This window comes from Megascapheus bottae, chromosome 6 (genome assembly GCF_031878675.1).
Source record: "Megascapheus bottae isolate mThoBot1 chromosome 6, mThoBot2.hap1, whole genome shotgun sequence".
In the NCBI taxonomy this organism is placed as follows: domain Eukaryota; kingdom Metazoa; phylum Chordata; class Mammalia; order Rodentia; family Geomyidae; genus Megascapheus; species Megascapheus bottae.
This window is the reverse complement of record NC_143514.1, coordinates 50,877,826-50,901,451: the sequence shown is the minus strand read 5'-3', so window position 1 is coordinate 50,901,451 and position 23,626 is coordinate 50,877,826. Positions and strand designations below refer to the sequence as shown.

At 42.2% G+C, this 23,626-nt stretch overlaps 1 protein-coding gene across 4 annotated transcripts in view; it reads right to left on the bottom strand.

Moving 5' to 3' along the window:
• Window positions 1-764: 764 nt before the first annotated feature.
• Rab3b (RAB3B, member RAS oncogene family) overlaps window positions 765-23,626 on the bottom strand; it is a 54,647-nt gene continuing 31,785 nt past the window's right edge. For all 4 annotated transcript variants that reach the window (XM_090334848.1, XM_090334847.1, XM_090334849.1 and 1 more), the window contains 3 exons: window positions 14,939-15,057; window positions 11,945-12,069; window positions 765-1,127 (listed from right to left, as the gene is read on the bottom strand). In XM_090334848.1, coding sequence (XP_090190974.1) covers window positions 940-1,127; window positions 11,945-12,069; window positions 14,939-15,057 — 432 coding nt within the window. In that variant the 3' untranslated portion in view covers window positions 765-939. The remainder of the gene's footprint in view (window positions 1,128-11,944; window positions 12,070-14,938; window positions 15,058-23,626) is intronic.

The following is a 23,626-nucleotide window of genomic DNA, read 5'->3' as shown; positions in this document are numbered from 1 at the left end:
ACTTTCAATGCCCAATTCCACATCATAAACAAAAACCAGCTGTATAGGTGTAATCCCAGTATATGCTTATAGTAATCCTAGCACTTAGGAGACTAAACCAGGAAGATAAGAGAGCTCTAAGGCAGTCTGGGCTATATAGTGAACTACAGGCCAACCATAGGTTTCAGAGTGAAATCTTGTTGCCAAATAAGTAAATCATAAATCAAACTATAAAAGAGATCCATCTAGAAAGCAACAAAATCAGAAGCCTGTGACTGGTCCTTTATCTTGCCCTTCCTTGTGCTAATTTGCTTGCTCTTTCATATAGCAGGCACCTTTGACATTTTGCAGGAGATAATCTTTTTCTTTTAAATGTGTTTCTGACTCAGCCTTTGCTCCTTCAGTCTCACTAGAGACTGAGCTCTCCAGAGATTAGCGCTGGCCTGTCACCACAGCAACTGTCCAGACCCAGTGGGCATCCGTGGTAACAGGCACAAGGCTTTGTGAGCCAAAGCTTGATTTGAAATGAAAGGTAACCCCACAGGGATCCTGATGTGAAACAAGCAGGTTGTACTTTGGGAAGTTTCCTTTAATAGGCTTAGCTGTGCATCAGTTTTACACATCTGGCCAGTTCCTGCAAGTGTGTGTGTGTGTGTGTGTGTGTGTGTGTGAAATTTTGGTGAGTGAAGGAAATCTCAGTTTTGAAGAGTCAAGTCCCTGTATTGAATCTCCTTCAAAAAACGAACTTTTCTTTTTTAAAAGAAGTCTTCGCCCACACTCTGTTATTCTCCTGTTGTGTGTCTATAACTGAGGCTATTTTCAGGGAACCCCAGAGGCAGGGAGAGGGACAGCAAAAAGACAGCAGCAACCCAGCTTGTTCGGGTGAGAGTAGACAGTGTGTAACAGAAGCAAAGTGCATGTGAGACTACAACAAGGGGAGGTTAGGTGAGTAGGCCTTGCCTAGCATGAGCAGTTCTGCTGCAGCAGAGGTGGAGTGTCTGAGAGACGGGTATTCTTAGCCGTGCCCATTACAGAGGGGTCTGTGTCCAGCGAATCAGACATCTTATCGCAAATGGCATCTACCAGACGTTCAAAGGCCTGCCTCACGCTGATGTTCTCCTTGGCACTGGCTTCAAAGAAGTCAAATCCTAGGAAGAGAAGAGAGACAAGTACAAATTTTCCCCATCTTTTCAACTAAAATTTTTATTGTTCCCCCAGCAGAACAATCTGAATATAGCCAGGGCTCAGATGTAAAGCAAGCCCCAATCCTGTTCTCTTTACAAATCAATTCCATGATTTGTAAATAGGGACAGCTTTACCTACTTCTTAAGAGTTATTTTAAGTACTGAGCAAGTTAATGAATATGAAGTATGTGGTCTTGCACCTGATACCGAAGGAGTTCATTAGGTTCTTACTGAGAGAGTACTTCACAACTTCCCAAAGCATTTAGTGCATCTGCTGATATCATTTTTCTTCATGTAAGACCCTTACCATTATCTCTAATGCAGACATTGTGGCTTAGTGATATAAGTAAAAGCACCAGTATTAGAAGCCTGAATTTGGGGTTGTTACTAGACTGGGGATGGAATCCAGGGCCCTGGGCTTGCTAAATAAGCACTGTACCACTGAGGTACGTACATATCCAGTCTGGTTCTGGACCTTTTGATAAAGTATTTTCCTCCACTTTCCCCGCTGCTATCTTATTCCTAGCCCAACCAGTTTTAGCCTGGGCTCTGGAAGACAGGTACTTTAAGAGTCAAAGTAGATGAGCAGAGCTTTCTCTGACCTTTCTACACACAAACACACTGGCTCATTCTACTCAGTGGGGTTCATCATCCCTAAAGTCCACTGAAATGAACCTGTACATCTTCTTTCCTCTCCTCTCCCCCCCCAAAAAAAAAGAAATCAAAAAAATGATCAAGATAAATGGCACCTGAGGTATGCCACAATCTTGTCTATTTTAGCTCTTGAGATATTTATGTCATTGTGAACAGAACTTGGTTGTCCACAGAGACAGAAATAAAGCCTTTTCTACTTCCAAGCTGCTTCCAAGCTGATTTTAAACTGCTCTTTCCATCATGTCCTTGCCACTACCCACTTGGCCTTTTTCCTTCACTCCCTCCTTCGAGCTGTGTGTGTGTGTGTGTGTGTGTGTGTGTGAGAGAGAGAGAGAGAGAGAGAGAGAGAGAGAGAGAGAGAGAGAGAGAGAGAGGAGAGAGAGAGGGGGAGGGAGAGAGGGAGAGAGGGAGAGAGGGAGAGAGGGAGAGAGGGAGAGAGGGAGAGAGGGAGAGAGAGGGAGAGAGAGGGAGAGAGAGGGAGAGAGAGGGAAAGTGAGAGAGAGAAAGTGAGAGTGAATGTCCTAGAGCTTGGATTCAGGGTATGGGCACTGTCCCTGAGCTTTTGCACTCTACCACTTGAGGCATAGTTCCATTTCCAGCTTTTCGGTGGTTAATTGGAGATGAGTATCTCGCGGACTTTTCTGCCCCAGCAGGCTTCTAACCACAATCCTCAGATCCCAGCTTCCTGAGTAATTAGGATTACAGATACAAACCACCAGTGTCTGGCTAAGGCTCTCTTCTCATTTTTCATTTATCTTTTCTCATTTTCCCTTAGGTTTCTTACAGTTTCTCCTTTGGATTCTTAATATCAATTGAGTATCTACGAATGCTTTAATTAATCCTCAAAACAACTTATTGCATAAATATTCTTTTCTTCAATTTACAAAGGAGAAAAATGAAGGCTTTAAGAGATTGTGAACTCACATAGCTCAAGTGACTGTATTAGTGGAAAGTGAGCTTGGTCTTAGGATATTCATGGTCTGAAGTCTCCACCAGGCCTGCTGCTAAATTCTTTCTCTTTCTTCCTTTTTGCTTTGCGATTTCCCCCATCATATTCTTCTCTTCTTTGACAAATCTATTTACTTCTTATCTGACTGCCAATGACTGAACCAGCACCACCACACTGCACCTGTCTCAGTCACTTAACCTCTCTGATTCTTAGACTCCTCATTTGTCAGTAGGAATAATAACAGTATTTTCCTACAGTTGGCAGCATTGAGTGAGACAATGGAAAAATTGCTGTACAAAAGCCGCCAGTCATGACAGGTTTTTCATTCTACTTTCATCATCCTCTCACCTCTACTCCCTCTCCCTCTTGTATTTCCTGGTCTCCCACAAAGCAGAAGGACTCTGCCTTTCTCAGCTTGAAGGCTCTCACAGCTCCAGCCAGCCCACCTCCAACTGACAGCCTTTCCTGTGGCCTGTTTCCTGACCTGAGAAAGGCAAGATGCAAAAGTCCTCATTAATTGTGGGCATGTGATAAAGAAGGCAGGTGGGCTCATTATCTTCATTCAACATTAAAAACCTAGCCCACTTTGGTGTGTATAGCTTATCCTTCATAAATATCACAAAAATTAATTCCTTAGCCTTTGATTGGCTTATGGAAAATGTAGAGGAATGAATTGCTTGCCTACAAAAAGGTAAAACAGGTAAAGCAGTAAATAGACCAATTATCAGTTAGATGAAGATAAGCATATAGGTAAAAGCCAGGAGCACAAATCTAAATCAGAACTTGGCACTGAGGGTAGAATATGCTTCAGGTGGGAATTCATTACATAGCTGGAAATCAACTTGGATTTAAATATAGTCTCTTTTAATTACTAACTTTGCATATTGCCTTAATCACTTTCCACCACTTCCTCATCCCCTAGAACGGAATGACTATTACCTATCTCATAGGGTGTAAATGAAAAGTAAATGCTCAAAAGCATGTGAGTGTCCTCTGTATATCACCTTTACTATAACAATAAAAAATATGAGTGATTGGCACCCAGAACACATGGCAATTCCTCTCCCCACACATTCCCACCTACTTTAGTCTCAACTTCCTTGTTAGTCTCAATTTCCTTGCCTCTCCATTACCTCCTAACACCTTTGAGAAGCTCAGTTTTTCTTCATTATTTGGTATCAATAAATAAACTAAGATTTTTTATTACTAAATATTAACACTGCTCCAGGATTTAGGGAGACTATATCTACTAAGATTGTCAATCTTGCATATCTACATAGTTCTTAACAGTTCACAAATGTGATCTTCCTTTTTTTTTTTTTTTTTTTTTTGCCAGTCCTGGGCTTGAGCTCAGGGCCTGAGCACTGTCCTTGGACTTTCTCAAGGCTAGAGCTCTACCACTTGAGCTTCAGCACCACTTCCGGCTTTTTTCTAATGTGGTACCGAGGAATTGAACCCAGGTCTTCATGCATGCTAGGCAAGCACTCTACCACTAGGCCAAACTCCCAGCCCTGTGATTCTCTTCTATGAGGGAAAGCCGGGCATGGTGGCTCACTCCTGTAATCCTAGCTACTCAGAAGGCTGAGATCTGAGGGTCAAGGTTCAAAGCCAGCCCAGGCACAAAAGAGACTCTTATCTCTAACCTCTAGAAAATGGGAAGTGGGACTTGGCTCAAGGGTAGGGGAATAGCCTTGACAGAAGAGCTCAGGGACAACGCCCAGGACCCCCTCCCAAAAAAACAAAAAAATTCAAAATTCAAAAAAACCTCTAAGAGGGAGGTAGGATAAGGCAGAGCCTATTGTGAGTGACTTAGAGATAGGAAAATAAAGGCTCAGAGATGAGGAAGACAAACAAAGGTGTCTTCTTGATGTTAAAAGCAAAAACTCTTCCTATAACTATCTTCTCATTTTGAAGGACTTTTTTTTGTCAGTCATGGGTCTTGAACTCATGGTCTGAACTTCTTTGCTCAGGACTAGTGCTTTACCACTTTGAGTCAGAGTGCCACTTCTGATTTCCTGGGGGTTAATTTGAGATTCGAGTCTCACTGACTTTTCTGCCAGGGCTAGCTTTGAAGTGTGATCTTCAGATCTCAGCCTCTCAAGTAGCTAGGAGTATAGGCATAAGCTACCAGCATCCTACCTTTTGACAGACTTTCTTTTTTTTTTTTTTGCCAGTCCTAGGGCTTGAACTCAGATCCTGTACCCTGTCCTTAGGCTTTTTCCTCAAGGCTAACACTCTGACACTTGAGCCACAGCACCATTTCTGGCCTTTTCTATGTATATGGTACCAAGGACTAGGACCTGGGTCTTGGTGCCTAATAGGCAAGCATTCTACCATTAGGCCAAACTCCTGGCCCTTGATGGACTTTGAGATGGATCTTCATTTCCCTTTGGGCGACTCTCTTCTATAGTACTTGTTAGCCCCTATACTAAAAGTCTGTTTGATTGGGTGCTGCCTGAGCAGAGACTGAGCCTGACACCCTGGCACCAGTTGAGGAGAAGATGGTTGAAGGAGGTAAGAAAGAATGTAGAGGACATGGTTGGGATGAAGATATGAGAGGTTATGAAAGTTCAGCTTAAGCATGGCAGACCATGTGATGGGTACTGGAGACATGTGAGTCACTTAGACACGTTGATAATGTTAGAGTGATAAGTGCTGAAATAATAGGAAGCTAAGGATTGTCAGCTAAGAGCACAGAGGGTGCACCTAAAAATGGCCAGAAAAGGCTCCTTGAAGAAGCAGTTGCTTATTTAGACATAAAACACAAGCATGAGGGGCTGGGAATATAGCTCAGTGGTAGAGTGCTTGCCTAGCATGCATAAAGCTCTGGGTTCAATTCCTCAATACCACATAAACAGAAAAGGCTGTGGCACTGTGGCTCAAGTGGTAGAGTGCTACCCTTGAGCAAAAGAAGCTCAGAAACAGTGCCCAAGCCCTGAGTTCAAACCCCAGGGTTGGCCAAAAAAAAAAAAAACAAAACAAAAAAAGACAGGCATGTGACTATGAGTGTAATATGTAATGTATGAGCAAATGTATGTGTAGTATATCTGGTGGGGACAGCTTTGGTATTATGCTAGAAGGACCATAGCAGTTAGTAATCATAAGAAAAAAAATCCAAACTGGTAACAAATGAGTCAATAAGAGATCAAACCTGGAGAGCTCAAAAATTATCCCAAAGGGAACTCTTCAATATCTTCTCAAAGGCACCTGAAGTATGAAAACTCCAACTCAAGTTACCAGCTCAAATCTACTCAGCTCACAGAGCTCTTTTGCTTAGAATAACCCCTGAATGTACCTCACCCAATTACTGTCAGACTACTGGACAGCCCTTCATTAGTGAGCCAGGTGGTAACCTTTCTCTCAGGTTCATTAATAAGGAGCTCAGGCATGAGGCCAGGGATATGACAACCAATTAAACAGAGTAGCCATCCCCACCTTATCCCTTCCTCCTAATTGGCTTCAGAACAATGAAATTTCTGCTGTCTTTAGTGGAGTCCAATGCTTAAGTTAAGCTAAGATTCTCCTTTATCCTCCAAAATGATCATTTACCTATTCAGCCTAAAGACAGCTGCTACTGATCCACAGACTGTGTTCTCATTGCCTGCTTCTGAACTTGATTAATCAGATTCTTATTTGGAAACTTTCAAACCACCTGCAAAAGTCAATCCCCTGCTCTGGTAGGAGGAGAGATTTGCAGAAAGATGAAGAATGAAGGAGACCTATAAAGTGGCTAAAGACTGACATAGACATCTACTCAAAGAATGTTTAAGAATTTTCCTTGGGGCCAGCATGGTCTGGAGGCAGAGTGCTTGCCTAGCACACCCAAAGCCCTGAGTTGGATTCCTTGGTACCACATACACAGAAAAAGCCGGAAGTGGTGCCGAAAGTGGTGCTGTGGCTCAAGTGTAGAGTGCTAGCATTGAGAAAACCCGAAGACAGTGCCCAGGCCCCGAGTTCGAGCCCCAGTATTGGCAAAAAAAAATATTTTTCCTTATAATTTTGTTTCCTTAGTCAAGGAGGATGTGTGTGTGTGTGTGTGTGTGTGTGTGTGTGTGTGTGTGTGTGTGTTTTCCAATCCTGGGCTTGAACTCAGGTCCTGAGCGCTGTCCTTGGACTTTTTCATGGCTAGAGTTCCACCACTTGAGCCTCAGCACCACTTCCAGCTTTTTTCTATATATGTGGTACCAAGGAATTGAACCCGGATCTTCGTGCATGCTAGGCAAGGATTCTACCACTAGGCCAAACTCCGAGGCCATATGTGTTCTTTTTTTCCAGTCCCAGGGCTCTGCCCTTGAGCCTGGGCTCTGTCCCTTGAGCCTTTGTGCTCAAGGCTAGCATTCTAGCACCTGAGTCACAGTGCCACTGGCTTTTTCTGAGTAGTTTATTAGAGATAAGAGTCTCATGGAGCTGGTGCCACAGCTGGTGGCTCACATCTGTAATCCTAATCCCAGTTATTCAGGGGTTGAACTCTGAGGATTGTGGTTCAAAGCCAGCGCAGGTACAAAAGTCTATGAGACTCTTATCTCCAATTAGCCTCCAGAAAACCACTGGAAATGGCATTGTGGCTCAAGTGGAAGAGCACAGCCTTGAGCTGAATTGCTCAGGGACAGTGCCCAGGCCCAGAGTTCAAGCCCCATGACTGATGAAAGAAAGAAAGAAAGAAAGAAAGAAAGAAAGAAAGAAAGAAAGAAAGAAAGAAAGAAAGAAAGAAAAGAAAGAAAGAAAGGAAAGAAAGAAAGAAAGAAAAAAAAGAAAAAAAGAAAGAAAGAAAGAAAGAACAGTCTCATGGACTTTTGTGCCCAGGTTGGTTTTAGCTGTGATCCTCAGATCTCACCCTCCTGAGCAGTTAGGATTATAGGTATGAGCCACAAGTGCCCAGCTTCAAAGAGAATTTTTTTTTTGCCAATCCTGGGGCTTGAACTCAAGGCCTGGGCATTGTCCTTGGACACTTTTTGCTCAAGGCTAATACTCTGCCACTTGAGCCACAGCACCATGTCTAGCTTTTTCTGTGTAGGTGGTACCAAGTAATCAAACCCAGGGCTTCATGCATGCTAGGCAAGCATTCTACCACTAGGCTATGCTCCTGGCCCTCAAGGAGAATTCTTAAGGGCTAGGAACTCATTCACCTCAGTGTCTCCATGGCCTATCTAGTGTTTGGTGATAGAAAATTACTCACTACCCTCCCTTTAATTGATTTTTACATCTCCATCTATGGCCAACTGGCTTATGTTACCTCCTGTGGGAGGAGCAACTAAATCTCCCCACTCTATCAACATCAGGTTATGAGACTTGCTTTGGTTAAAAGTGAAGTTATCTGATCCCAATCAAAGCTTTAAAACCACACTTTGACACACTTTTTAATTCCAGTTGCCAGAGTAAAAAGACACAAGACTTAGAACTGGCTTCTAATGTGAATGAGAAATACATCTTTTGGGTGTAAGCTCATTCAGATTACGCATTCAACATAATCAAGAGAAATCTAATGTCACTAAGTGTGAACATTTGAAGAAATATTATGGGCAGGCTTTGGGGAAAACATTACTGGATGATATAATGAGAGTATAAAGATTCTGAATGCAAACTTGAGCTTGATACCTATTACATGGTTTCAGAAAAGTTAAATTATCTTAAAGCACGAAAACAGACACAAAGTCTGCTGCAGTTCATGAGCATCCTGGACTCAGCTTCATCAAGAGAAGCACTGATTTATTGCACTGATAACGGTGCTACAGAGGCTGTGCACAGACATGGAGAACAAGCAAAAGGCAAAATGAATTATTATGCAGCCTGTTGTGTACTAAAGTCATTGTTAGTTACTATCAATGCCAGTGATGTCTTTGCTTCCTTGCAATTGGCTCAATGGTGCAAAGTTTCTATAGTTCACTACAACCTTATTTATTGAGCATTTAAAATAAGCAGGACAATGTACAATGGTCTATGGGGTCTGAGTGATAAGTGAACTATGTGAATTGAAATGGAATCAGAGTAGAACAGATCTAAATACACCCTGCCCCTTCAACTAATTCAAACCCCCTATTTTAAAGATAAGCAAACTGAAACCAAGAGACAGAAAACAAGACACTCAAGGTCATATAGTAAAGTAGTGACAAACACAAGATAAAACCCTTAATCTTTTAACTCCTAGTGTCAGGGTATTTCCCCCACTACACTATGCTAGTATGGTGTTTCAAACCCTCATTTTGACCACTCACCTTCCCTTGTATATAAACATATTTCCTCTTTATTAGCCTCCCTAGGTTCTGGTCAGACCCATCAGGAAGGGACAAAAGCCGTTTACTGAGGGACATGGAGGCAAAGACCCTAAAATGTCATGCTTCCTGAAACAAGGGTCTGAAACTTTAGGTGCACCTGCCTTAGCTTTTTTTTTTTTTTTTTGCCAGTCCTGGGCTTGGGCTCAGGGCCTGAGCACTGTCCTTGGACTTTCTCAAGGCTAGCACTCTACCACTTGAACCTCAGCACCACTTCTGGCTTTTTTCTATGTATGTGGTACCGAGGAATCGAACCCGGGTCTTCGTGCATGCTAGGCAAGCACTCTACCACGAGGCCAAACTCCCGGCCCCCTACCTTAGCTTTTTTAAGACCTTACCTGAGGCTTTTCATAGCTTTTACAAGCACTTGTTGCTAACCATGTCAGAACTCTTGTTTGAATGAGCTAAGAAAAGTTAAAAGAAAGGGAGTCCTTAGGAAGAGCACCATAAAGCAGAGAATGATGCTACTGTGCTGGCAAGCAGACTATGGGAACATCACTTGGTATGGCAGGACAGACACTGGTGTGGAGTGAGGAAGGCTAAACATCCTTACACTTCCCGATCTAACTGCATCCTTGAAAACTTCTTCATGTAGTGTGCAGACTACTATATGGTTCAACTCTTTCCTACTTCCTCTTACCTATTTAGTCCTTGTGGCTTGGCCTTCTTTCAAGCCTATAAATGGGACAAGCCCTAAGCCACATCATTCAGTTTATTCTCAATGTGAAAACTCCTCTCCCCTACTCTTACCCTATGCCTGGGTAACATTTTCTCATGCTTTATTTCTCAGCTTCAGTGTTATTCCTTTCTTTCCTTCCTTCCTTCCTTCCTTCCTTCCTTCCTTCCTTCCTTCCTTCCTTCCTTCCTTCCTTCCTTCCGTCAGTCCTGGGGCTTGAATTCAGGGCCTGAGCACTGTTCTTGGGCTTTCCTCAAGCTAGAGCTCTACCACTTGAGCCACAGCACCACTTTTCTATGTATGTGGTACTGAGGAACCAAGCCCGGGACTTCGTGCATGCTAGGCAAGCACACTACCACTAGGCCAAACTCCTGGCCCTCAGTGTTACTTCTTTCTGAAGATGCTCACTCTTTTATGCCTTGAGCAAAAAAGCTCTGCAGAGGACAATACCCAGGCCCAAAGTTCAAGACTAGATACCCTTGCAGGTGTCTAATTTATGACATATATACATTCTTACCTCACTCTGTCTTCACCATATTTTTCTCCCACACTTCTTTTTTTCTGTTATTGTTGTTGTTGTTTTGCTTTGTTTTCTGGCCAGTCCTGGGGCTTGAACTCAGGGCCTGGGCACTGTCCTTGGACACTTTTTGCTCAAGACTACTTCAGCCACAGCACCACTTCTGGCTTTTTCTGAGTATGTGGTACTGAGTAATCGAACCTAGTGCTTTGTGCATGCTGGGTGAGCACTCTACGGGGGCTACATTCCCAGCCCCCACACTTGATTTTCTTTGGCTAAAATTTTCTTCTTCTTCTTCTTCTTCTTCTTCTTCTTCTTCTTCTTCTTCTTCTTCTTCTTCTTCCTCCTCCTCCTCCTCCTCCTCCTCCTCCTCCTCCTCCTCCTCCTCCTCCTCCTCCTCTTCTTCTTCTTCTTCTTCTTCTTCTTCTTCTTCTTCTTCTTCTTCTTCTTCTTCTTCTTCTTCTTCTTTTTTGCCAGTCCCAGGCCTTGAACTCAAGGTCTAAGCACTGTCCTTGGGCTTTCTCAAGGCTAGAGCTCTACCACTTGAGCCTCAGCACCATTTCTGGCTTTTTCTATGTATATGTGATGCCAAGGAACCAAAACCAGGTCTTCATGAATGCTAGGCAATCACTCTATCACTAGGCCAAACCCCCTTGCCCAATTTTCTCATTTTTTAATTGCTGTACTATGATGATATTTTGCTGGGGTTTATACTTACTGCCTCATGCTTGCTTGGCAACTATTCTACCACTTGTGACACACCCTTAACCCTTTTTACTTTAGCTTGGTTTTCAAATAGGGAGTTGTGCATTTTTCCAGAGCCATGCTAAGCCTAAAATCCTTCTACTCCCTCTGCTTACCAGATAGTTGGGATTATAGGTGTGTGCCACCACATCTGATCCTCTATACTAGGTTATTTTTAAATAAGATAGTTCCTGGGAGCGGGAGTTTGGCCTAGTGGTAGAGTGCTTGCCTGGCATACAGGAAGGCCCAAGTTCAATTCATTGGTACCACATAGAAAAAAGCCAAAAGTGGTGATGAGGATAAGTGGTAGAGCTCTGGCCTTGAGAAAGTCCAAGGACAGTGCTCAGGCTCTGAGCTCAAGCCCGGGACTGGCAATAATAATAATAATAATATTGATAAGATAGGTCCTACCTTGTAGAAGAAACTGATAGAAAAATGTTGTTCATAAATTTAACATTTATGTATGTATCCAATATAACAAAAGTATAATTATAAATGAAGTATCTAAAGTCACAAGACTATAGATACATCATACGAAAATAAAACAATATGCAGGGTACAGTGGCTCACACCTATAATCCTAGCTACTTGGGAGGCTAAGATCTGAGGATCACAGTTCAAAGCCAGCTCGGGCATTAAAGAACATGATACTTTTATATCCAATTAACTACTAGAAAACAGGATCAGAACTGGGGCTGTGGCTCAAGGGGTAGGGTGGTAGCCTTGAGCTGGAGAGCTCAGGTACATGCCCAGGCCCAGGGATAGGACAATAGCATTGAGCTGAAGAGCTCAAGGACAGTGCCCAGACTCAGAGTTCAAGACCCATGACCCACAAAAATAAATAAATAAAACAATACACATTGAGCTGATGAGTAAATAACACACAATTAAACTATGTGTAATGTCACAAATACAAAAACACCCATTTATTCTATTTCCATGTGCACATGCACACATGTGTTATTCACATACCTAGCTGCTCTGCAAGGAGTCGGCCCTTCTCAGTGGGGACAACCCTTTCTTCCTCCATGTCACACTTGTTCCCCACCAGAATAACTTGTGCATTATCCCAGGAGTAGGTCTTGATCTGAGTAGCCCTAAGAAGAGACAGAGATAAACGCGTTAATCACACTGCTATGGACTGAAAGTCATGTCCTCCTGACCAAATGCACATGTTCAAGGCTATATCCTAATACGAAGTCATTTGAAGATAGAATCTTACAGAGACCATTAGGTCATGAGGACAGAGGCACTAAAATATGTTATTAGTATCCTCCTAGGAAGAGAAAGAGACTAAATATCTGTCTATCTATTTATCTATCCATTTCTATCTCTATCTATTTCTCAATCATGTAATATCACAAGAAGGCAGCTGTCCTTAAACACTAGTTCTTCTGGTGACCTGAACTCAGACTTATCAGCCTCTAGGACTGTGAGAAATAAATGTTGATCATGGGGCTGGGAGTTTGGCCTAGTGGTAGAGTGCTTGCCTAGCATGCATGAAGACCTTGGTTCGATTCCTCGGTACCTCATACATAGAAAAAAGCCAGAAGTGGTGCTGAGGCTTAAGTGGCAGCCTTGAGAAAATCCAAGGATAATGCTCAGGCCCTGAGCTTAAGCCCAGGACTGACACAAAAAAAATGTTGGTCATGGGTGGGGGTGGGAAATGGGGACAAAAACATGAGAAGGGGTATCAATGTGCAAGAAGTACACTACCTGACGAATGTAATTGTAATCCTTCTATATCTTACCCTGACAATAATATATATATACCGGTCATGTAATCAACCCAGTCTATGGGGTTGTTATAACAGCTCACACTAACTAATAATATATACACCTTACTGCATCAGAAAGAGGAAACTGGAAACATTAAAGAAACAGTCTCCAGAAGCCTAGCAGTACTCAAGTTACTACCAATTCAGCTAAGGGATAGTCACATACATACTTGCACCCACTGGTTGTCACACATGCTGGCCCCTAAGCTGTTGTTGAAAAAAAAAAACAAAACAACAAACCTCCCCCACTTCTTTGGCACTCTCTTATTGCTGAAGCTCTGTCTCCTCACTGAGCAGAGAGAGCTCTTTCCAATCCATGCAACTGACCATGATGTATTCTTCCTTTTAAAAAAAATAATTTTTTGCCCGTCCTTGGCCTTGAACTCAGGGCCTGAGTACTGTCCTTGGGCTTTCTCAAGACTAGAGCTCTGCCACTTGAGCCACTGCATCTCTTCCAGCTTTTTCCTATATATATGGTACCAAGGAATCGAATCCTGGTCTTCATGCATGCTAGGCAAGCACTCTACCACTAGGCTAAACTCCTGGCCCCAATGTATCTTTTCTTAGAAGTCTTCTCTGGACCCTGACTACCATATTGCCAAGTACATTCATATCTCGTCTTTACAGCCTCATCAAGCTTCATCTTGCTCCATAAGCCTTTTTTTTCATTTTTAGAAATAAGTTTTATTGTTGTAATTAAGAGGGGCTACCATTTTGTAAGTGAAGCAATGAGTATGTTTCTTTTTCTTTCTTTTTTCGTTTGGACAATGTCATCCCTTCCTTTACTTTCTCTCAGTTCCATATGTCGTTTTTACTCATCCCATATAATGTTCTTCCATGTACCTTTGCCTATATTGGGAAACCTTGACTCACAACGAGGCCTAGTGCTGATCTCACAGGTAACAAACAGTTAGGATGAGACCACATAACAGAGAAAGAACTCAGAGGTCAGGCTTGGGAGAGATGGACACTCAATCTTCAGGCTCAAGGCAGGTACCTCTAGCCAACTCTCCCTATTTCTCCATGCTACTGCCTTTCAGCTTCTTCCTTCCTCCTACTCAATCTTCACTCAGTTTTCAAATTAGCAACAAGCTCAGGTTATTCTTGGAGAAATCATCACCAGGTGTTAAAGTCACTGTGTTCCTGCAGAGGAATGAACAGACACTAACAGAAAAAGAAAGGAGTCACCACAAACAGGCAATGAGCAGTATGGAGACAGAGTTAATCACTCCAAGACGTGTAATAAGAGAGGATGGACAGTGAGTGAAGAGAAAATAGGACTAGGAGAGATAAAAGGGAAGGGGCAAATAGTAGAAAGAAAGGAGAAAGAAGAAAATAGAGGGAAGAAGTTATTTAAAGGGAAGACAAGGGCTGGGAGTTTGGCCTAGTGGTAGAGCATTCACCTAGCATGCACAAAGACCAGGGTTCGATTCCTCGGTACCACATACATAGAAAACTCCAGAAGTGATGCTGTGGCTCAAATGGTAGAGTACCACTAGAGAAAGCCCAAGGACAATGCTCAGGCCCTGAGTTCAAGCCCCAGAACTGACAAAAGAAAGGGGGGAGGGTAAAAGGGAAAAGGAAAAAAAGAGACTATTTGATGTGCTACGCTGATTTCTATTAAATTAAACATTTATGAACTTAAACTAGATGCACTCTTGGTTCCTAAACCTTGCTCAGGGAAACAGAAGTGCTATGGGGACTACTTTCCACCACAGCCAGAGTAATCTTTCTAAAACATAAAATCCATTTGATTCCCAATTTAAAATTATCATTCACCTATGGTAGAAAATCCAACAAGTTTTTGACCCAACAACACAAAACCCACCTACCTTTTTATATTTTTTTGCACATCTGTATTTTTTTCTGGACATTTTTATCCATTTGTCCCTCAAGCTATTTTCTACTCGTTTCACAAAATGCAGTACATGTACCTTCAACCTCAAGTTACCTTCCTTGACTCTCTAAACTGATCAGGGCTTTCCCCTATGTTTTCATAAGCTTAATGTCTCTCTTCATGACTGTACCTGTCACATGATATTTTCATCATCTACTTCCTGATCTGACTTCTAATCTGAGAATTCCCTAATCAGGAGCCATGTCTGATTTATCCAGGGTACCCTAACACATAAAATAGGAAATAGGACATGCTAGGTTTTCATGAACAGTTTTATAATGTGTTTCATACCAGTCCTGGACAGCATTGAAGGACTCCTCATTGGTGATGTCATACATCAGAATGAAGCCCATGGCCCCCCGGTAATAGGCTGTGGTGATAGTCCGGTACCGCTCCTGCCCAGCTGTGTCCTGGGTGGCAAAAAAGGAAAAGTCAACCTCTGGTTTGCTTCTCAAATAGTCTTTACAACAATTAAGTAATAATTCATGGCACATTTGAGGTGTATTTATCATTTATATTAGAATACGCTATGATTAGAATAAAGTGTGTGTGTGGCTTGACCTCAGGGCCTGAGCACTCTCTTTGGGCTTTCTCAAGGCTAGAACTCTACCCCTTGAGCCACAACACCATTTTCCGTTTTTTCTATGTATGTGGTATTGAGGAATCGAATCCAGATCTTCATGCATGCTAGGTAAGCACTCTACCACTAGGCCAAACTCCAGACCCCTAGAATAAATTTTTTTTAATCTCATCGATACTATTAAGAAAATTAAAATCCCAATGGAAAAACGGGCAAGAGGCATGAACAATTTGTAGAATTGTAAATCGATGACTGTTATACTAAGCATTAGCCTTAGGCAGGTGCCAGTTGTCCACACCTGTATGTAATTCTAGCTACTCAAGAAGTGGAAATTGGGAGGCTGATATCCTAGGACAGCTCAGACAAAAACGCAAGACAACTATCTCTGTCAGTAGTGGGATGCAGTAGAATGTGCCTGTCAACCTAGCTATTGTGTAAAGTGTAACCAAAGGGAGCATGATCCAGGCTAGCCCAGGCATGTAAGAGAAAGCTTTTGGAGTGGTCCAAAAGATATTGTGTAGCTGGGTGCTAGTGGCTCATTTCTGCAATTCTAGCTACTCAGGAAGCTGAGTACAAAGTCAGCCTAGGCAAGAAAGTCTGTGAAAGTTTTTTTTTAAAACCAGTCCTAGGGCTGGGAGTTTGGCCTAGTAGCAGAGTGCTTGCCTAGCATGCACGAAGACCTAGGTTCGATTCCTCGGTACCACATACATAGGAAAAATCCAGAAATGGTGCTGTGGCTCAAGTGGTAGAGCCCAAGTGTAGGACTAGCAAAAAAAAAAAAAGTTCCTGAGCCTTGAACTCAGGGCCTGAGCACTGTCCTTGGGTTTTCTCAAAACTAGAGCTCTACCACTTGAGCCACAGCACCATATCTGGCTTTTTCTATGTATGTGGTACCAAGCACTCAAACCTGAGTCTTCATGCATGCTAAGTAAGCACTCTACCAGTAGACCAAACTCCCAGCCCTGTTTGTGAAACTCTTATCTCCACAAAACTATCAAAAAAGCCACAAGTATGGAGAAAGAGGAACCTTACTGCACTGCTGGTGGGAATGTAAACTAGTACAACCACTCTGGAAAGTAGTTTGGAGGTTTCTTTAAAACTGAAAATAGCCCTTCCCTACAATCCTACCATACCACTACTGGGCATCGACCCTGAGCATCATAACCCAAGATATGATAAGGACACCTGCTCAGCTATGTTCATCTCTGCACTATTCACAATAGCCAAGCAATAGAAACAATCCAGATGCCTACTGCAGATGACAAAAAATGTGATATACATATATATATATATATATATACACACACACACACACACATATATATACACAATACAATTCTACACAGCCAACAGACAAGATAAAATAATAGCATTCACTGGGAAGTGGATGAAACTAGAACAAATCACATTGAGTAGGATAAGTCAAGATCAAAGGAACAAAAGGCGCATGGTCTCCTTAATATGTGGATATTAGATCCAAACAGTACAATAACGATGACTCAATATTTGGGTACTCAGGTCCTTTTGTGCGTGGTCTGGCTTTGAACCTTGATCCTCAGATTTCAGCCTCCTGAGTATGTAGAATTACAGGCGTGAGCCACTGTACCTGGCTAGTGTTAATAAAATCTTTAAAAAAAAAGCCACAAGTGGAGCTGTAGAGTAGATGGTAGAGTTCCAGCCTTGAGCAAAACAAGCTCAGAGAGTACCCAGGCCCTGAGTTCAAGCTCCAGGCCCACTTCCCACCCCCCACCCCCCAGACAAAAAAAGATACAATGTGTGACTAACAGGTGTAAGGGCCTGAGATGGACTCCCAGTACTACATTAAAACAAAAATCAAAAGCCTTTAGCATTATTTTTTTAGGATATTAATCTTTTAATGAATGAACATTTCGATGCGATACTCTGCTAGAATATGACACATCACAATTAACAATAGGACCTTTTACAATGTCTTTTATGCCCTCAAGTAACCATAGGTCCACTAAGGAAATGACAATAAAATGATCACACTCCACTCTTAGACACTGGGTAATGCCTCCCAGCAAATACGTAAAGTTCTACCTTGTGGATTAGCATTGTTTTTTAATAAATCCCATTGTAAGTGAGGATTTGGTGAGATGTTCAACCTCACATCTTGTTTATGTGAGTGGGGCTTGGTTCAATTGTTCTAGAAATCAATTTGGAAGTCTCAAGAGCAGTAAAAATGTTTGGACCATTGGGCCCAGAAATATTCCTCGTAAATATTTCTTTTTCTATAAAAAATCAGCAGGATGTTTGTGGTTCACACCTGTAATCCCACTTACTTGTGAGGACTGAGGTTCAAAGCCAGCCTCCTAAGTCTGTAAGACTCTTACCTCCAACTGACCAGCAAAAGAGTTGCACTAGAATACAGCTCAAGACGTCTCACACTAGCTGCAAACATAACAGCTGACAGAGTGTGAAGACCTAAGTTCACATGTCCTAAGATCAGCACAAAAAAAGAATCAGATAAATACTTTTGAACAAAAGTGTTTCACAGCTTGATTTAGACAGTGAAAAAGTATCATCCATTTATATATTCAACAATAAGTGATGGTGATGGTGTAAGCCCAGAGCCTCCTCTCCGATAGCTTAGCTGGTAGCTTAGCAAGCCCTGCACCAACAACAATCAGCAGTGGCCCAGGGCCCTTTCCTCCCTTCCCATAGTTTAGTATGCCTTACATAAACAACACCAAGCCTTGATTAGGGGAGTAAATAACTAGCCCTCACCCCTTTACCTCGGGATGGCACCCCCTGTGTAGCCATAAACCATTTGGGCCATAGCATCCTAGAGAGTAACCTTCAGATCTGGGCAACTGCAGACCCCCTTATCTATCCTTTAGGACAGTACCCCTAAGTGCGACTGTCTCAAACAGGAAGGAACTTTGACTCAGATCTATTTAACACCAATACAACCTGAATCAGAAAAGCCACACACACACACACACACACACACACACACTTATATACACATATGTATGTGTATATATATATAGGTGCATATATATTTTATATACCCATCTTATTAAAGACTAATATGAATTTCCATCTCCTGTTTACTAAGCCAAGTCTTAAAGTATCTTATTGTTCATTCCAACCATCTTATCAAAATATTCCTTCTGACTATGTACAGTACTGTGATAAATACAAAAAATGAGTACAATAATGGATGGGATGGATAAATGGATGGATAGATTAACATCTAATACTGGAAATCTTAGGCACTATTGATTGAAATATTGGCTGTATGTCATATCTGTATAAATGCTCTGTGTGTATGTGAGAGAGTGCATACAGTGTTTGATCTGCTTTTCCATTACTCTTTCTTCTGCTTCTTTGTGTATATGTGTGTAAGTCTCACGGTCTTTAGTGCCCAGGCTGGCTTTGAACTGTGATCCTCAGATCTCAGCCTCCTGAGTAGTTGGCATTACAGGGCTCCACTGAGCCCAGCTTAATATTTACCTTATGTTATATCTCATTACCCTGTAAGAACAGCTAGACTCCTTATCTCTGCCTTGAGCCAGGCCTGATATTCCAGCTCTTAGAATAGTCTTGTAACCTTATTGATGGCCAACTAATTGGAAACTCTGATATGTAATCATAAATGAACTTGGACATGGAGTCTGTTTTTCTCTGTACTCCCAGTGTGTAGCACAGGACTGTCAGTGCATAGAGTTTTAGTCACTGCCTGTACAAAAAGGCCCTTTTCCACATATATACTGGGGAAAGCATAGGGACTGAACTTATACTTATTGTAGCAATAGGGTCTTACTATTTTTGTCCCTATTGCTTTAAGCATGACCTTTAATCACTAGATGTGATTGTTTTGTGTACTTAAAATCCCAGCACTTGTAAGATTAAAGCAATAAGATCACAAGTTCAGGACCAGTCTGGGCTACACAGTGAGATCCTAAGAGTTACATTTTCAGATGTAAAGGCTTGTTTTCCAGCTTACAATGGTAGGCAGCCTCTAAAATAGCTTGTAATGATTGTTGTCTTCTGGTATCCATATTCTTGTGCAATTCCCGCCCATGAGATTCTTACATCTGGGACCTTAGTTTCTTCATCTATAATAATGCCTATCTCATATAGTTTGTACATAATTAATAAAGTTACATATGAAACCATTGGAGTCATTCCTAATATATAATATGTCTGCCTAGGTATCAGGTATTTTTAAATTTCCCCGCGTCTGTACAGCTCAAAAGGCCAAGTCTTATGTCATGTACCACTTCCTTCTCCATTCAAATCTGTCTAGGGGCTGCCTCCAGCCAGAGTCTCAGTGTGATGCTTCATTTGAACTTCAGTGATATGGCCTGACCTAAAGGGAATAGATGAGCTTGAGAGCTTAGCAGGGCCCTTGGTCTGACTCCCAGCTCTGCTACTCAAAAGCCAGATGATTTTTGGACAAGTGCTTATTTCACCTCTTGATATCTCAGGTCCTCATATATAGAAGAGAAATTAAAATATCGATTTGTAGGGTTTTTATTACTAAATAAAATATTTTCAAGCCTGGTGCCTATGGCTCATACCTGTAATCCTAGCTACTCAGGAGGCTGAAATCTGAGACAGTTCAAAGCCAGCCTGGCCTTTTCTTATCTGAAAAGTGCTGATAACAGTATAAACATAACACCAAGCAGTAGTGATACCTCTGAAGGATAAAAGATAACAGATAGCTGAGTGCCTACAGCTCACATCCATAATACCTGCTACCCAGGAGGCTGAGATCCAAGGATTGTTGTTTGAGGCCAACCAGGGCAGGAAAAGTCCATAAGACTCATCTCCAATTAACCAGCAATACCAGAATTGGAGCTATGGCTCTAGTGGTAAAGCACTAGCCTTGAGCAAAAAAAGTTCAAGGATAGAGGCCACACTCCCACCCCTATCCCTGGTTTCTACACACAGAAAAAGCCCAAAGTGTGCTGTGGCTCAGTGGTAGAGTGCTAGCCTTGAGAAAGTTCATGGACAAGAGCCAGGCCCTGAGTTCAAGATCCAAAAAAAAGCTCAATGACAGCACTTCAAAGCTGTCACATATACCAAAAAAAGAGATAGAGAATGTGGGCACATGGATGGTAGGTGTTTAATAAAGCTCATCATAGCCACAGCCATTACTATTGATGTTGTCACTATTATTTCACTTAAGGAAAGCAAGCCAGGAAACAACTACCCAACTCTCAGTGCTGAATGGAAAGCAGCCCAAAGAAACACTTTTACACTTCCCTCTAGCTTTTATTTTTAAAAATCACAGTGATGAGCATTGATTTCTCTTCCACTGATGAGAGTCAGAAATAGAACCAAAGAGGAGACAGGAAGGAGGAATGACTCACTGGCTACTTGAGGAAGGAGATCATGTCATCAAAAACAATTAAGTCACTTCTATGCATAGACATTCATTGAGCTCTTCCTATGGGCAAAGCATATACCAAAGAATGGCCATCAGAGTGAGCAAGCTTCCTCTCCTCAGCAACCCTGTAAATATACCAGGCTGAGATTTGAGGATCATGTTTCAAAGCCAGCCTTGGCATAAAAGTCCATGAGATTCTTATCTCCAATAAACTACTTTTTAAAAAAGCCACAAGTGGAGCTGTGGCTCAAGTGGTAGAACACTAGCCTTGAGCAAAAACTCAGGGACAGTGCCCAGGCCCCAAGTTCAAGCCCCAGGACTGACACAGAAAGTAAAGAAAGAAAGAAAGAAAGAAAGAAAGAAAGAAAGAAAGAAAGAAAGAAAGAAAGAAAGAAAGGAAGAAAGAAAGAAAGAAAGAAGGAAAGAAAGGCAGAGAAGGAGGGAGGGAGGGAAGGAAGGAAGGAAGGAAGGGAGGGAGGGAGGGAGATACCAGGTGCAGTGGCTTATGACTATAATCTTAGTTACTCAGGAAACTGAGATCTGAGGATCTCAGTTCAAAGCCAGCCCCAGTACTAAAGGCCATAAGACTCTTATTTCCAATTAACCACTAGAAAACTGGAAGTAGGGCTATGGTTCAAGGGGTAGAACACTAGCCTTGAGCTGAAGAGCTTAAAAACAAGGCCCAGGCCCAGGGGTAGGGTTATGATCTTGAGCTGAAGAGCTCAGGGACAGTGCCCAGGACCATAGTCCAAGCCCAATGACTAACAAAAAGAAAAAAATAAAAAGAAAGAAAGAAAGAGGGGGGAGGGAGGGAGGGAAGGAGGGAAGGAAGGAGGGAAGGAGGGAAGGAAGGAAGGGAGGGAGGGAGGAAGGAAGGAAGGAAGGAAGGAAGGAAGGAAGGAAGAAGGGGAAAGGGAAGGGAAGGGAGGAAGAAAGGGAAGGAGGGAGGAAGGAAAGGAGGGAAGGAGAGAGGGAGGGAGGGAGAGAGGGAGGGAGACAGGCGGGCAAAAAGGCAAAAAGGCAAGAATTGGGGCCTTCAGTTTGGCCTAGTGGTAGAGTGCTTGCTTAGCATGCACGAAGACTGGGGTTCAATTACTCATTACCACATACATAGAAAAAAGCCGGAAGTGGTGCTGAGGCTCAAGTGGTAGAGCTCTAGCCTTGAGAAAGTCCAAGGACAGTGCTCAGGCCCTGAGCTCAAGCCCAGGACTGGCAAAAAAAAAATCAAGAATTATCTATAATGACCTCCATTTAGAATAGAAACCCCTTCCACAGCCTATCCACATTGAGTGTTCCAGTGCAGGATGTCCACCACCTCCCAAGGCAGCCATTCCACTGACAGTTCTGATTTTGTTGTTGTTGTTGTTCCTCATGGGACTTGGACTCTGGGCCTCCTGAGTAGCTAGGATTACAGGCATGAGCCACCGTGCCCAGCTAACAGTTCTGATTATTAAAACATGGCTTCCTTCTGAAATTCATTTGTGAATTTTATTGTGAGATAGTATATATAAATATATAGATATATAATTTTCCCTACTGAACTCATGACCTTTAGTTTATTGGCCAGGCAGTCTACCTCTTGAACCATGCCTTCAGACCTTACTTGAAGTATTTTCTATTGATTCAACTCTATTCTCTGAACATACAGTGAATACTTCTAATGCTACATTCACATGTATTTAGAAGCCTTCTAAATATTTAAATCGTTGTATTTGTTTAAGTCTTAGTTTACCTTTTTATTTTCTCTGTTTTCTCAGTTAATTCCTAAACCCTGTAAGAGAAGCATGGTATCTCCATTCCACAAAAGAGCAATGGGACATGAAGGCACAAAACACAGGAATGGTGAAAAAGAGCTTAAGTAAAAATCAAACCTTATCTCCAAGAGACCAATTCTTTTCGCAGGACTACATCTCTGGTTTCAATCCCCTGTCACAAGGACCTTGACAAATAGCAGAATAACCAGGACAATAAAGAAAACCTAAAATCCACAAAAAGTAGGCATTTAGCCCAGGGAAATAGTACGGCTATCTTCAAATATTTAAAGCAGCTAAAAGGGTTTTACCTTCCTCTTTTCTTTCAACTCTTCCCTGGGTACTGATTTGATTCCAAGATAGATGCCAAAATATAGCAGAGTACTTGCCTGAAACCTAGTGTCTGTACCATAGAAGATATGCCTATATTGGATATGTGTTATAAAGCAGAAAAGGTTCTTTCTCATAAAGCCTTCCTGTGTTTTGTCTTGGGCTGACACTCAGAGCTCAGCTCAGCAGAGATGCTTTCCTGACCACTCTGACCAAGTCAAATACTCCAATTATAAGCTTTCCTGGTATCATGAATTTCTCCTTTATAGCACTCAGCATCACTGTAATTTTCTGTTTATTGGTATAATCATTTGATTAGGGTCTGTCTTCCCCTGCCAAACTGCAAGTGCCACAAGAACAGGATGTCTGGTTTTGCTTACTATTACATCTCCAGTGTATGGCACAGCACCTGGCACAGAAGGCTTGAAAGTTCCAACAAATACTTGTTAAAAGGATGGATCTATTGGGTGTTTTGACAGAATACTGATTGTCAGATGGATTTTCTAAAATTCAAATCTTATCATCTTTTGGTGTCTAAATACTTTGTCTGTCTTTCCAGAACCCATAAATTCTCGATGGAGAGATCGGGAGTTTGGCCTAGTGGTAGAATGCTTGCCTTGCATGCACGAAGACCCGGGTTCAATTCCTCGGTACCCCACATACATAGCAAAAAGCCAGAAGTGGTGCTGAGGCTCAAGTGGTAGAGTGCTAGCCTTGAGAAAGTCCAAGAACAATGCTCAAGCCCTGAGCTCAAGCCCAGGACTGGCAAAAAAAAAAAAAATTCTCTGTGGATTCAGACCCTTCAGTAGCTTGTCTTGCATTTCTTTTTTCTTTTCTTCCCTTTCCCCTCTCCCTCCAGTCCTAGGGCTTGAACTCAGCCTGAGCACAGTCCTTGTGCTCGTTTTGCTCAAGACTAGCTCTGTAACACTTGAGCCACAGTGCCACTTACCTCTTTT